The sequence below is a fragment of the Aulonocara sp. 'chitande type north' Nkhata Bay genome, linkage group LG13, assembly GCF_057382095.1.
Source record: "Aulonocara sp. 'chitande type north' Nkhata Bay isolate Kocher_YH1m ecotype deep benthic linkage group LG13, A_spYH_male_GT1.1, whole genome shotgun sequence".
NCBI lineage: Eukaryota > Metazoa > Chordata > Actinopteri > Cichliformes > Cichlidae > Aulonocara > Aulonocara sp. 'chitande type north' Nkhata Bay.
The window spans coordinates 7,093,747-7,109,889 of record NC_141356.1 but is presented as its reverse complement, the minus strand read 5'-3'; the positions used below and the strand labels follow the sequence as shown (position 1 = coordinate 7,109,889).

At 43.3% G+C, this 16,143-nt stretch overlaps 1 protein-coding gene across 1 annotated transcript; it reads left to right on the top strand.

Annotated features, from left to right (window-relative positions):
• Positions 1-7,920: 7,920 nt before the first annotated feature.
• On the top strand, positions 7,921-14,376 carry cdc42ep3 (CDC42 effector protein (Rho GTPase binding) 3). Its single transcript, XM_086258426.1, has 2 exons — positions 7,921-8,479; positions 12,533-14,376. The coding sequence occupies exon 2, from the start codon at positions 12,757-12,759 to the stop codon at positions 13,828-13,830; it is 1,074 nt and encodes a 357-aa protein (XP_086114552.1). The 5' UTR covers positions 7,921-8,479; positions 12,533-12,756; the 3' UTR covers positions 13,831-14,376.
• The last annotated feature ends 1,767 nt before the right edge of the window (positions 14,377-16,143 follow it).

The window sequence follows — 16,143 nt, the reverse complement described above, 5'->3', positions numbered from 1 at the left end:
TGATAAATTAGGCCTATTAGGAGAGACAGGAGTTCCACGCTGACTTAAATTCGCTGTTTAAAAGAATGAAATTGTCAAATTAAACCTATTTAGATAATAAGTACAGCAGATGGAGTCCTGGCTCACATCTTCCCATGCCTTTCTGGCTTTCCGTGCTCAGCGCTAGTTTGGAGCCAGTCGTGTGCTTTGCTGCGGGATGTGCGCCGTATGCGGAGCTGCCGCTAAAATGATCACCAAATGCATCGCCCCCCCCCCCTAAAAAATCTCACAGGAATGTGTTTCTTATTTTTAAATAACAATAAAGCAATTCTAAAAGAAGCATGGATGCAATCAGCGCAATCAAAGTGATTCTAAGTCGGCAGCTGGGAACCTCCAACGCCTGTAATGAACCGAGCTTTTGGAGATAATCTCACCAGATGTTACGAAGCACATTTCTGTTGCTGGAAATGAAACCACACATGCTTCTATGTAAAGCTGATGAAAAGTGGCCAACACACACACACACACACACACACACACACACACACACACACACACACACACACACACACACACACACACACACACACACACACACGCAGTTATTCTGATAATGTAAAGTTCAGAAGAAAGCTTTTAGACATCATAAAAACTCATTATAATCATCTGTGTTATAACTTTTGCTAAATGTAATGAAAAACATAATTATGGATCAGTGATTCATCTCATCAGTTGATGCTTCCAGTAGCAACAAATAAATTTAATGTGTCAGCTTTAAACAGAAGCATTTTCCTCTTCAATCAGGGAATGTTATTTACTGAGTGAGCAGATAAGAGTTTTATAAATCAAACTCAAGCGACAAATGGATTCCCAGCAGGCATCCGAAGAAGCGTGAAGAAAAACAGGAAGCAATCATTCCATCAGATCGGAGGTAGCCCAGCAATGTTGGGTTTCAGCTGAGGACACTCTCAAAGTCGATCATGTAATACACTCCAGGTTCAGAAACAGAACTAAGCAGCTATTCACTTGTTATCTTACAGAAATGCTGAAGTTTTTTCCTGTTTCCCTTGTGACCCATAACACTAAAGCTTCACTGTCTGGGTTGATGCCACATAATTGCATCCAAACATCAGTTTACTGATATTATTTAATCACATTAGAATTATATAACCACTGCTGAGAGCATGCTCCAAATTCCAAGACTTTCCCAGAATCTGCCAGGAGCAAAAGAATAAAGATCTGCTGAGGACATCGTGTCTCCTAACCTATCTAAAGATCTCTAACAACACAACATGAGACATACAGTGAGTTTTGTTAGTGCTGGCATACTCCTCCCAGCCCCTCACCAAAACAGGTCGGACCTTTGCTGGCCTCAGCTTGACTTTAGCTGGTATTCTATTCAGCTCAACCCTATATCATATGGGCGAGGGCAGCCTGCCAGTTCTCATAGACTTAATAGTCCTTTGGCTGTGGATGGACCAGGATGTATGGTGGTGGAAACGGACAACCACAATCTGATTGCAAGAGGGTTGCCTGTGGCACAGCTACTGGAATTCCAGTGGGAAGACTCACTCCTTGCCCTGTGATGTATCGCTTGCTCTCTTTCCACGGATTCGATCCAGACATCAACACGCTAGCGTGGACGCGGTCAGATAGCCTAATTGTAGAAGAGAGAATATGTCTCTGCAAAGTTAAGAGGAAAAAGAGGGAAAAAAAGCTCTTCAACTACTCCTACGCTATCATTAATCTGACATGTTCAGTGCATTCCTGGAGTTACTTTGTGATGAACTGTTACATGAAAGTAAAATTACTCGTACATTTTCCCCCAGAGTGTTTTCTTGTTTCCATCTCCTGAAAGCTATCCTTCACTCTGCTGCGGTTTGTAGGACATTGTGCTGGTGGAGAGATGCATAAAAGTAATGACCGGAGAAAATAACATTAATTTCAGAGTGTTGGCAACCCAGCTAGAAAATAAAACAGTCATGCCCTTTACTCCAAATGCAGCATGACTGAAGTTGCATTGTGCAGTGGTCTGTTTATGCGCTACTATTTTAGCACCAGTAGGCCAGAAAAAAAAATTCTGTAAACCTGGGGTGATGAGACTTAAATTGTTATCCATTTTAAAAATGCTTACCTTCACAACTTAAAAAAACATGTTACATATTAAAAACATTTTTGTCTCTATAAGTCATCAAAAATGTGACTGCTCTTCTATTTGTATGGTTTGTTTTTTTCCATAGATTACCTTTTTAATTGTTATTGCATTGCTAATTCCAGTCACTGATCTGGACCTTTGAACTACGCTGTTGTCTTCGTTGGACAAAGACAAAAATTATGGTCTGTTCAAAGGTTTTTTACCAGATACAAAGAAATAGTTACTGTAAGTACGTTTAGGTAGTGCATAGCTTCAGATATTTTACAGCAAAGAAGACACAGATTGCACTATTTTAAGTAGCGTGTAATTACCTCTTAATATGTGCCTCACCTTGCTAACCGAACCAAGGATTTGGCAGGTTTTTAAAAAGGGACCTTGGTGTAAACCACCACACTATGAAGCCTTATTAACCTTATTAAAGGTGCAGGGTGTAAAACCGAAGCAAGGAGCACCTAATTAGAGCTGTGGGGAAGATTGACTGAGACTCATTGTAGGCTAGTTGTTTGATTAGTATATTATTATAAAACACAAGATGATCGATAGAAATACAATGCCGCTTCTTATCACTGTGATGAACATGAACGATGGTTTCTGTAGGTGTGTTTTACATCTACAGAAGGTTATTTTTTGAAAATAGCCTGAAAATGAGTCAGACACCTCCAGCTCTGACCTGTTGCATTCCACCTTTCACCTTAAGCAAAGTTTGTACAGTTGCTAAAATAGACACAAAAGCTACCTCTGGTGTGTGTGGTCTGCTGTAATTCAGGATTGCACGTCACCCACGCACACTCAGAAAAACATTTTGGGAGCTGGCCACAGAGCAAGACAGTGTTTAGACTACCCACAATCCCCTCCTCTCCTCCGCTCGACTGCACATCTTCTGCAGTTGGAACGCTGGCCAGTGCCCTCAGGACTGGGTCCCTCCCTGTGTCCTGCCTGTGAGGCCGAAAACATTGCGAAATGTTCTCTGTCAAGATGAAAATAATGAGGACATGAGCACCTCTGCACTTCTGAGGAAAACTATGATAAGTACATGTTTGGATTTGTTTGCAAAAGATTTTGCTCATAGTTCTGGTATTAACAGTTGTGAAATGTGTTGACAAATGCCTCTGAGACCCCCCTCGAGGACAGAAGGATGAATGATATTGTTCTAGAGAAATATTTCTGCTATTTCAGAGTTGTTCCTTTTGGAAACTATCTGAGTGCTCCTTATATTTAATCAGGAAAAAGCAGACTTTCAAGTTGGCCCTGGAAACCGTATATCATATGTCTCTCATGGTTTGGATTATTATCTTACCCACAATATATGTTTCCATTTCAAATAATATGTCAAGTTATCTGCACAAAAGGAGCAGAAACATATGTGAATAAACATGACCTAATGTGAACTACTTCATCAGCCCTGCAGATCAGAGCAGCTTCACCCCTTAAATGCTGGTGCTTTCTTGACATGAACTATTGGCCTTCATGAAGATTTTCACTTTGCCATTCTCAGTGTTAACTTTATGCTTTTTTTTTAAACTATTCTTTGATTGGTGGGCTGAAAAACATGTTCTTTAAATTCAGTACACCTGCAGGTGACTTGGTGAACCCTTTTGGCCTAGATTTAGCCAAACAAACAGTTACGCTACCACCACGCTTCACAGACGAGATAAAGTGCTGATGCTCAAATGCATTATTTTTCCCTTCTCTAAAGACAACACTTTGCATTTAAACCGAGACGTTCTACTTTGGACTATTTAGGCCTTTTGGCTTGTCCATGTGATCTTTAGCAAACTGCAGATGGGCAGCAGCATTGTTTCTCTATCTCCTGACCTTTGTGGCATTGTAAGGCAGTGCAAACCTTCAAACTCACAGCTAAATTGGACGATTATGATGCTAATAAGGTTTCTGTCCTATTTTACTGAAGTGCAGCCTTTGATATGACAGATCGTGAAAGACTCATTCACCATCTGGAGCACTGAGTTGTCCTTGAATTGTTTCAATCACATATCCTTGATGAAAATTCTTCACCCAAAACTCTGATGATCAATAAAGAAACTCATTCCCCTGTAATGCCACTCTCACCATATGCAAATCTTCTTCATTAATATTGCCCCTTTGCTTCTGTTACATCCAAGATTGTCATTTTTTTTCATCTTTCTCTGTTTGTGTTTCTGTATGATTTATTTTTACTTATGTATTATGTATATATCTGTAATGGGTTGCTTGTTTAAATAGTTTCTTGCCTTCTTAATGGGGAAGTCAGGTTGGTACACAGCCGAAAGCACTATTTGACAACTGTTAGAATTCATATTATGGCAAGAACCAATCAACTAAGTAAAGAGACACTACAGTCCATCATTGGTTTGAGAGCTAAAGATCAGTCAGTCCGGAAAATTGCTAAAAGTTGTCCCAAATGTCCCCAAGTGCAGCCAAACCCATCAAGCGCTACGACAAAACTGGCTCACATGAAGACTGCCCCAGGAAAGGAAGACCAAGAGTCACCTCTGCTGCTGAGGATAAATTCATCTGAGTCACCAGCCTCAGAGCTCCAGTAGCAGACACATATACTGTTCAGAGGAGACTGCGTGACTCAGGCCTTTATGGTCAAATAGCTGCTAAGAAAAGCAACAAACAGAAGAGAGTCACTTGGGCCAAGAAACACAAGAAATGGACACTAGGCCAGTGGAAATCTGTGCTTTGTTCTGATGAGTTCAAATTTGAAATCCTTGGTTCCACCCGCCATGTCTTTGTGCGACAAAGAAAAGGTGACTGCATCGTCTCTGCATGCATGGTTCCCACTGTGAAGCATGTAGGAGGAGGTGTGATGGTGTGATGGTGTGGGGTGTTGACACTGTTGGGGATGTAGTCAAAACTGAAGGCACACTGAACCAGCATGGCTCCCATAGCATCCCGCAGCAACATGTCATCCCATCCAGTTTGTGTTTAATTAGACCATCATTAATTTTTCAACAGGACAATGACCCCAAACATGCCTCCAGGATGTGTAAGAGCTATTTGACCAAGAAGGAGAGTGATGGAGTGCAGTGCCAGGCTGCCTGGCCTCCACAGTCACCTGACCTAAACCCAGTCGAGATGGTTTGGGATGAGATGGACTTCAGTGTGAAGGCATATGTGATACTACGTTATACAGCTAAAATCAAATTAGAGAACAGTGGCTTTCTCCTTCCAATCCATGCCCACCATTGTAATTTACTATCCTCTTGATGGCATCTCAAAAGTTATTACACTCTCATTAAGTGATATTTGTATTGTCGTCCACTATTAAGGAGGTTTACTGTAATCTTCTGTGTCCCTTATTTAAACACAATCTGCCTAACTGCGTATTAATGGAATCCAAACTCATAGTTTTGTACTTTTTGTAGGCCAGTGGACATAAACAATTCTCATTTTAAGTCCTCAGAAACTCCATTTTTTTTCTCCCGTCCTTAAACACGTGCTCTTAAAAACCAGGTTGCCCACTTACACCTGATGCTGAAGAGCACCTGAATGTCACCTTCAGATATAATTCTGATCGTGATATTATAATATTTTTTCCTTAATAAATGTTTTATTGTATTAATTTTATTTAATTTGTTGAACTCTTAACCTTAGGGGTTGTGTTAAGACTTTATGTTTTCGATCATATTTAAATATAGAACATCTCAAAGGGTTCACACGCTTGTTTGGCAGCTGTAGCATCACTTTAGTGTCAGTGTTTCGAATTGCATGCCTTAGAAGCTTACCCTCCCTTATTAAGCAAGAGATAACGCTGTTGCATTTACCATAATGGGTGTGAAAACGAGTCACATAGCAGCTAGAGGAGGAAGGGTGAAGCCAGTGGATGTGTCAACAGAGTGATGTGTTAACAATCTTAAGCTGTAAGATGGAAGAAATTCATCAAACACACCCAGTGTTGAACATCTTACTCCTTGTGAGGTACTACAAGCAGCAGAGCGGCAGATATGTTAATATTCTGTATTCGTCTTTAAACCTTCATTCGGCAGACAAGAACAGGCTTGTTTACCTGACTTACGATCAGTACGTGGTGTGTCCGTTGGAGGAAAGTGACATCAGTGTAACCGTTCAGAGAGGACAGCTAAACACAGACGGAGAAACCAAACAGGTTTCACCTCACAGAGCCTTCTTGTTGAAGAGGCCGAGACACGAGCCAAAGCAGACCGAGGAAAATTAGTCTTGAACTGGAATTTCTTAAAAGCCTAATTCCACCCACAGGGTAACCCAAAACATAACTTGTGATGGAAAAGCAAAAATAAAATGACATGCATCTTCCTGGCAAATGCTGTATACTCAACAGAGCACGCTGTAGAGCACACTGTGTGCTTGTGATGCTGCCACTGGTTTGGAAGAAGACTATTTGAGAAAGGTAGAGGGGTAGAATACAGCGTTGTGTTGTGCAGTCTTTTCAAGTCTCTTTGACCAATTGTTACAGTATCCTTGGACTATATATGAAAACTATATATTTGGCTACATTTATTTATCTGGTTAGGTTTATTGGTCCTGGTATTAACCATGGTTGCCTGTGTCCCACTGTCATGACTTGCAGGAAGAGGCATTTTAGTACACCGAAGCCTTTGTTGAAGTTTTAATGTCTGCTGTTGAAAAAAAAGTCTTTGGGATGTCTTGCCAGAGGCTGAATTTCCCATCTCTTTGCCAATAAGAAACTTATCTTTTATGGGAAATTACTTACTGTTTCCTTTTTCAGCATGGTTTAATGAAAAGACAGGGTTGTGTGTTCTACTTACAGATCATGTGCAGGCCACACGGATGCCGCGATGACATCACCCTGGGGCGACATGACAGCATGACGCTAACAGGGCTCCATTCACAACTGCGGTTTAACTGGTGCTAAATAACGCCTGTGTAAGTTAAATAGAGGGTGTCTTTCAAACCGTGAGCTGGTCGCTAGCAGACGCAACCCATCTGCATTTAGTTCAGTGTGAGACTTTGCAAAGAAGTATACAAGGCTAGTTATTAAAATGCTCCATCAATCATTTATAATATAGCAGCAGGGAGAAAGCAGATTAAGGAGTAATGAGCTACCCAAGTCAAATTAACCAGGAACCACAAGTGGACTGTTTGCAGAAGGATGTGCTGCTTTATATTCCAGACAAGACTGGAATTGTTTTTTAAGTGCTATGACGAGATTTGAAGACAACATCAGACACACACAAGCACTGTCTGAGCCTTCAGCACCCCTTCCCTCCTCTACCTTCACTCGTTTTTCTTTTGTAATACAAGCAGAGATGCACACCTCTCCACCTCTAAGCTGTGCCAGTTACCAAGGTGATAGGGGTTTTATCCCATACATGAGTAAAACCTAAAAGAAATGGAAGCACAGGCAACAATACCTTGACTTTAGGGCATAATGTTAGAAAATGATCATACACTGCCTCATGTCTCTGTCTATGCACATTTAAAACCTTTGTAGGGAAAAAGAGCTGTCCTTGTGCTTCCTGTAAGTCTGACTGTAAATGTCCCCTGGACGTGCTGCAGTGTTGCAGCACTCTGCAGTAATTAGTTCAGTCACACGGTGTTGCCTCAGCCTGCTGCAATTTTTTTTTCAAAATGTCTATGCACAACATAAACAAAAATTTTTTAAAAAGGCACTGGAGTGCAGGCTTTCAGCTTGAGAGAAAAAATTGGAGAGTATGGGTGTGCACATGTGATAGACAGATAAGGTTAGAGAGGCTCTGGAGACAGCCAGCGTGTCTGCCGGCTATGTTAACAGAGGAGTTCTTATCAGATATGGAGAGACAGAAAAGCAGTGAGGGGAACGCAAACTCCCAGCGTATATCACGGAGGACTAATTTAGAAAGGAGACAGCCAGACATCCCCTAAGGAATTTGCTCTTCTCCACGCAGTGCTAATTTTTTTGGGACTGCGAGACCAGAGCTTGCGCTCGCTCAGCACCGCAGCTCCACCAAGAAACAGGAAGCAAGGATGATCCTCAAACACCGCAGAGCAGCCTAAAAAATCCCAGCTCGGGGGAGGAGAGAGGACAGACATGCACAGGTGCTGCTAGAGGGAGAGAGACAGCGAGAGGAGAGAGAGAGAGAGGAAGAAGCAGTGGGAGTCAGGGGAGGAGACTTGACTTGTTTCAGTGAGAAATCGGAGAGCAATTCCAAAACAGCTGTCCGGCAGACGTCCCAGTCGACAGAAGTGCAGCCTCGAGGCAGAGACGTTAGGGCAGTGTCAACAAGCCACAGGAGCAGCACAGCAGCCGCTGAGCTCTCTCACACACACACATACAAGCACGCATATCAACCAGGAGCTGCAGCTTTCAGGAGAATCGCAGCGACATCAAGGAGACTCCAGATCTCCCCCGACAAAGCATCTGAGGTGAGTGACAGAAGGAACTTCAACTTTCATTTCTCACTCTCTTGCTGTACTGTAATCTGAATTGGAGAACAATAATGGGATGTAAGTGAGTTTTTTGGGGTCTGAGTGAGTAATTGTAGCAGAATGAAATATTGCTTGGTAACAGTAAAAGCGTGCATGGTAAGTTAAGCATTTGTCTGGCATACATGTAACACAAGAGCTGAACTGTTCAGAGCAACATGATACCCTTGCCGCTTTCCAAGAGAGACATTTTTAGTCCGACTACACGCTTAAGGCATGTTCCTGTGAAACGCAGAGCTGGCTTAGCCCTCATCTGTCTAGGGACGCAGATTCTTGAGGAGGTTTTTATGGTTATATTGAAGAGGAAGGGAAAAAAACACCTCTTCTTTGCCAGTATGTGTTTATTTTCTCTTCATGTTTCATACTTTTCCTGCTCATCTCTGCCAAGGATAACTCTAGCAAGTGTTGGCCATGCTTGCGGGTGGCACAAGGGGAGTGAAAAAGAGGGGCAGAGCAAATACTCCACCCTGCTATTCAGCCGACTCCCAGCACCACCACCAGGCCCCTCGAAAGTAAGGCCTTTGCCTATAATTGAGGGTGTTTTTTTTGGTGTTTTTTTTATGTAACAAAGAGTTCGGGCTATTTTGTAAGGCTACCATTACCCTGTGTGGTATGTGCATTTGCTTTTTATAACAGCCCCAAAATGAGGGTCTTTCTGCTATTCAAAGGCGTAATAGAAGTCAAGGCCATGGTTAGATGTCAGAGGAGTATGTGGAGACTTCAAACTTTCATGAAGTTGCTTTGTAGAGACAGTGGGAGGAACTGAGACCAGCTACAACTGCTAATAGCATGCTATTTATTTTTAAGCAGCACTGATGATATGCCAGCACAGTAATCCCATCACTGGAGGGATATTTTTGGGGATGCCAAGTTTCTATTTTAAAAACAGGTGAAGTCATATACCGGTCATATTTTAAGCAGCTGCACCCGCTTTTTTTAGAGCACCGGTGAACCCTAAAGTGTCATCAAACTGTAGCATTTATATAGGCCACAGTAAAGTTACACAGCCTCTCTAAATATACTGGCCCAGTTATACTGCACGTGACTTTTAGATGTCCAGAAATAACCAGACAAATCACGAGCTGTTAGTTTAATTACCAGATGCCAACCCCATTTTCATCACCTCGCTCCTTCTGCTGCCCCCTTGTTTGTATCTAAGCCTCCGCGCTTGAACTGATGAGGCAAAGCTCTACTTTTAAAGAGGCTGGAGTGGCTCCAGATCACTTCATGCCCAGACAGATAGCTGTTGCTGACCCAATGACACAGTCGTTTTATCCAGCAGCTGAATGACCGGCTGCTGGGGCAAGCTATTCTGAAAGGAAGGTGCCATCGTAGCCTCACTTCCTGGGCAGTGCAAATGCTCTGGTCGGCATTCTGCAGCAGTGGCGCCAGAAGGTTGTCAGACCTCTCAGCACATGCTTGCCTTGCAGCCTGTTTTTGGAGTAGCTCCAAAATGAGGGTGCAAATCTAGACTTGGCTGTGAGATACACTAGAATATACCTGCTCAACTATTAACAGCCTGCAGAGTCACAAATGGATTCATTAGGTTGGGAGCCCATGAGGGTCCATCCTGGAACACCCTGAGGAGCTGCAATTGATTGATTACCACTTGGGCCAACACAAGCTTAGCCTACCATTGCTGTGATTCCCCACATACACACAAATCAATAGTAAATTAGTCAATTTCTCATTAAGTTAACGTCCATATAGAGTTTCCACTGTAGGCATGCACAGGCAACCAATACTTGAAAGACCAACATGAGGACATTTTTTTCCTCGTACTTTGCTGGTGGCCTTTGAAATTCCAGTCATATTTGCCATATAAGCCAACTGAGCCACCAGCAGGATGACTGATGTGAAGGTCAGACCTTCAGGCTTTCACCGTACCAGCTGACTTCTTACAGGCCACAAGTGTTGACCTTGACTAGAATGTAAAGCATATGTCTCCTTGTGAGAGTTGCAAGTGTTGAGCCGCTCTGTGGCTAGACCGTTTCTGTCCATACTATTGATTTAGGCCGACATCATCATCTGCTGCAATGCACGGGCTGTCCAGAGAATAGCACAGCCAGGCATTTGGAATAATTTAATCAGAACAGTGCAATAATCAATAAGGATGTACGAGAGGAAGGTTTTCATCCAGGAGGGCAGCTGTGACCTCCTGCTCTTGGGAAGAGCAGTAAAAAAAATGTATAACACATGTGGATGTGCTGTGCACTTGGAGTGCACAGGAAGCCTTTTGGCTTGGTGCTGTATTTGTTCCGCTTCCTACCCGAGCCCAGCTTCCCACTGCAGTGAGCATCAGCTGTCAAGGTCAGAACGAACAGAGGAGAGATGCTTAAAAAAAACTGGAAAAAAGAGAAAAGGAAGAAAACAAGATACAGTATGAGAAATGCTTGAGCTAAACAAGTACAGGATTTTGCCATGCTCCCCCTACACCGACACCCCCATTAAATACTGCAGCACATCCTCTACTCCCTCCTCTCTTGTCCTTCCCTTTCTCCCCCTTCACTATTAGCAAACAAACACGCTCTTCAAACACATGGCATGCATTCAAAAATGCTATCTCAGGCACCTCGCGCAAACACTCACTCTCACACCGGCACTCAAATAAGACAAGAACCCTCAGAGAGCAGAGCTGCCATTTAACACACTCACACATGTCATAGCTGTGTATAGCTCACCAGCGTTTTGCAGATGATGATAGATATATTTGTCTTCCAATTACAGCTTCTACAGTAAGAAGATTGTACTCCAAATACATTTTATTAAAGATGTAGTGGAAAGATTTTGATGCTGCACCCAGCAAAACAGGTTGGAGACACAGGAAGTCATGGTCAAAACAGGTGATTTCCAGGCTGCGGTTTGGATTCAAATTCACAGCAAGTGTCTGTCTCTCTGGCTGCACGCTGATTTGCCTCCTGAATAATCACAGCCTACTTAAAGTGGCTGTGATAAGGCTGTTGCAGGGTGTCTGTATGCGTCGGTAGCAGCAGGAATGTGGATGTTTTGTCAGTGAGACGTTTCTTTTTTTCTCTTTCTCTTTTTTTTAGTGGGGGTGGACTTGACCGCCCAGGCACTTTTGTGCAGCGGTGCTCTCTGTCAGACAGTCACTGCTGACAGACCTCTCATAAGTAAATATGTCTATAAATGGGCAAGCTCTCTTCTCACTGGTGCTCCCTCCCACCCCCCTCATCACCCACGCACCCTTCCTTTATACTCCTTTCCCTTTCTCCTTGGTTCCTGCGTCATTTCAAATGTTCTTTTTACCTACACCAAACTACACGATAGGCAACGTGGTGATATTCTCGAAACGGCGACATGCAATCAGGCACTTTGTAACCAATCCAAAATCTCTTTAATAGTTTCTACTCAGTCTGATGTGCTGCAACCTAACTGCTATCTCCCACTTATTAATCAGAGCCAACCTCATCAAAGCCAAATCAATTCACAGTGTGCACCATCTTCTTTCTTAACATCCACTTACAGTGTAATCCCGCGCTCTCTCCCTCATTCACACAATCCCCCCTAAACCCCTTCATCGCCCCCCACTCCCTCTTCTGGGTCTCCACCTTCTCCCATCACTCTGTGCGTGTCTGAGCAGTAGCTCGCTCCTAAAAAAAGACTGTTATCCTTCTAAAGCCTTCCTTTGCCTCTTCTCTCTCAATCTGCGGTCCAGCTGTTCCACATTAGCACGTCCAGATCTGCGGAGGCCAAAGCTGGCTCACGTGTGGAAATGCAAATAGAGGAGTAAAAAAGCCTAGAGACCCAGCCCTCCTCTTCTTTGTGCTAGCTTGCTAGATGCAAAGTGTGGATGAGGGTCTTATTTTCTTGTAGTATTTGGTATTAGAGTTTATTTCTGGAACCGGTGTTGACTTCTTTTTCTTGAGTAGAGGTTTTGTATCAGCTGCAGTTCTCATCAAACAACTTCCTTTCATTGCTGAGGTCAAGTTTTAGAAAAATGCTGACGCATTCTGCTTTTGTCTCTGATTTCAGGAAAGCGCCCATTCGACCTTTCTATATTGCTGAACATCACCAGCCCTGCTCGCAAAGCCAGTTGCTGATCAATGCTGCGATCATTTTTGGAGTCCTGTGTGGAGGCGTGCAACTGAGAATGTAACTTGAGCTTCTCCCCTGGGGGAACTGCAACATCAAGAACTTATAGAGGACTTCCAACTGTTCTAACCTGCATATCTGAGATTTCCTCTTTAGAGACAGCCATGCCAGCGAAAGCACCTATATATCTTAAACCCACCAATAATAAGAAGGGAAAAAAATGTCGCCTGAGAGATATTTTGTCACCTGATATGATCAGTCCACCTCTCGGGGATTTTCGCCACACCATCCACATTGGCAAGGGCGGGGAAAGAGATGCCTTCGGAGACATGTCCTTCCTCCAGGGACAGTATGAGCTCCTACCGGGAAAAAGAGACGTCCACCCACAATACAGCGTCCAGAGTGAGTTTCTGCGAGCAAACAGCACAGGCGACGCTTCCTTCGTCGAGACTCCCTCACCAGTACTCAAGAACGCAATCTCCCTCCCAGCTATCGGTGGCTGCCAGGCCCTCACCCTTCCAGTGATCTCTTCTGCCGTGTTCTCCATGCAACCAGGGCCATTGGAGGACATCATGGGACCGGCACCTTCCACGAAACCTGACACAGCTGAAGATGTGGAGATCTTGCAGATGGATGCTCTGTTGCGCTCCATGAACATCTTCAACAATGAGCCCTCATCACCCTCCACAGATTTCCAGTCAAAGCCTGACGTGCTCTTGGATCTGCTTGAGAACACAGATAAGTCCCCTTCTAAGGAGGTTGCCAAAGCTAACAAAATAAACAAGAGTGAAAGCAGATTTGACAATCCATCATCCTATTATATCAATGGTCACAGCAACAGCATCTGTAAAGCTAATGGAAGCTTGAACAGCAACACAAGCAGCTTTGACAGCTTGAGCGGGAAAGGAGACTTCCAGGGCAAGAGCTACGATGGGAGCGGGAGTCTCATCGGCAACGGTAACTGCAACAGTTACGGACACTTTAACGATGACATTACAATTGGTTTTAAGCAGGAGCTTTCCAAGTACAATGGAGAGTGGGTGGACAGGGACAGTGGGGTGGAAGATGGCCGCATTTGTGATTTCGAGTTTGAGTTTACCAAAGAGAAGAGCACATCACAGGATTCCCTAGCCCAGATCACAGGGTCATTCCTCTCCCTCGAACTCGATCTGGGCCCATCCATCCTGGACGATGTGCTCAACATAATGGATAAACCCGCAGCAAAGAGCAGGCCTTGAGCTGCACTGAGTCCCCAAGAGGAGAATGGGAATTATTAAAATATAGCCACGCGGAGAGAAAGACTCATAAAGCAATCAAAATGGTGTCTGGATATATCATTGAGATGAAAACCAGCTACAATAGACAAAGCTGCTTATGTTTTTATTGTCAAAACATTTAAGCATTCTTAAATTCTAGCTTCTATGGAGTGTTGAGTCTTCTTCTTTGTTTTGTTTGCCATGCCATTAGCATGCTTAAGATGCATGTGCTTTTTGAGTTACAGCTAAAACAGCCATTCTGTCTTTGATTTTAAATGACTGTAACAACGCTACATGATAGACTGACGCTCTTATGTTGAAAATATGACAGCTTTTAGGTCCTTTTTTTACACTCACTCTCGATTCTCACACTCTCTAAGAACATACTGCATTTTGTGACTTCAAGTTTGTTAAACAAAGCACGGTTTCGTTTGTCACATAACTCATTTGCCACATTTCAAACAACCAAACACTATGCATATTTGTGTTTTTAAATCTTTAACACAAATAAATTCATTTTCCCTGTAATCTGGCTATCTTTTCTTACAGGGAATGTGTGCAGCAGCAGGAATAAGAGTAGAGTCCCAAGATGATTAGATAAGGTACATTTCATGATGTACTGACAAAGCCTTTGTATCAAAAACCAAAAAAAAAACTATTCTAGAAAAATTATATTTCTCATGACTTAATGAGCAAAGACAGCTATGCCCATAAAACAAACAACAATTAAATATGGACTAATTAGAAACCACATGCAGTGCAATTAGATTCAGTATCATTAGGCAAAATTATTTGAGCCTTTATAATTATGACACAAAACACTGAGCTCAGAGGAGCATACATTTACTGGGGCCTTCTATAAATATATAGTTTTATTTTATTACAAGGTAGTTTATCCCCATTGAGTAATGCCTTACTGTAAATTGAAGTTACTGGGTAAATTAAAGACAGGCAGGGCTGCCTCACAGCAAAGAGGTCCTAAGTTCAAATCCAGGCCTTTTATTTTTGGAGTATGCACTTCCACAACCCAAAGACATGGATGGGTTTAGGTTAACTGGTGATTCAGAATTGGTCATAGACGTGAACGTGAGTATGGATGGTTGCAACAGGCTGGCGACCTGTCCGACCCAAGTAGTCTAATATCATTAGACGTTCTTAGAGTATGTGACACATTATAACAGAACAGAACTGTTGTAATGTGGGTAGATCTGTTGTAGTACAGCTTCTTACGTCTTCTTTATCTTAAAATAAAGGTCAACTGATAAATCAAGTCTGAAAATCCAAGAAAAACAGGCAGACTGACTGAACCGAATGGATCTCTCTTCTTGCCTCTTCCATTCCTTACATTCTCCCTCCCTGCCCCGCTGTGGGAGCACTGGTGGGCTTTCATCTGCCCAGGCAGGCGCCTGCTCCATTTGTTTGCGTGAGGATGGGACAGGCAGAGGAGGGGGGTCTTTGAAATTCTTTGCATTCCAGCCAAAGAGCACAAGTGTCCAGGACCAGACATAAATCAGCTGTTCCGAGTAAAAGGGGGGGGGGGGGGGGCACTGTCTATCAGCCAGAGTGTACAGAGATATAAGGCTGTGAAACACAATCTTACAACCTTCAGGCAAACCTTGAGCCAGCAGTGTTGAAGCAACAGCCTGAAAGAACAGGACATCAGTCATTACCTCTCCATGCAGTCCTTTGCAATTACCCATCGGCACTGGCCCCCACAGTTAAATTTGCTGTCTGCACAGGTCCTTGAGTGTAGACAAACAGGTCTAAGTCATAACAAGACCTATGGAGGGCAGGTTTCCCCCAACACCCACATATCCCCGTGCCATAATATTTTAGAGAAAAACAAGTCCACCTCAATTTGGTTTGTGTTAGCTCGCTAATTCCATATGTAAATAATTATCTGGCTCCAATTCTGCTTCTGTCATTTACTGAGGCAATGTGGCAAACCGTTCAGAATCCATCAAAGGCCTCAGAATGTCCACAAACAACCGCGAGCGGCTCAGCCGAGGCATCCGAAGCCGCTGCGAAACCAGATGTTGTAGGAGACATGAGCATTTCCCCACGCAAGAAAAACCCATGCCATGGCAGATATCCCAACCACTGGAAAATCCCAACGCTAGTGCTGGAGGATTTGCGTATACTTAGCTGGAGCGCACAACCTCTGAGGATGAGTAATGAAAACCTTAGCTGTCAAGGTAATTGCTATGCTCGTGTCTTCACTGGTCCAACGCTAACTTGATGACAGCCTTCATTTTGACAGGTGTGGACCCCAAGCAGGCTGTTTTTACAAAACAG

Excerpts from the sequence above, each read along its gene's own strand:
- cdc42ep3 (XM_086258426.1), top strand. The coding sequence starts at position 12,757 with ATGCCAGCGAAAGCACCTATATATCTTAAACCCACCAATAATAAGAAG.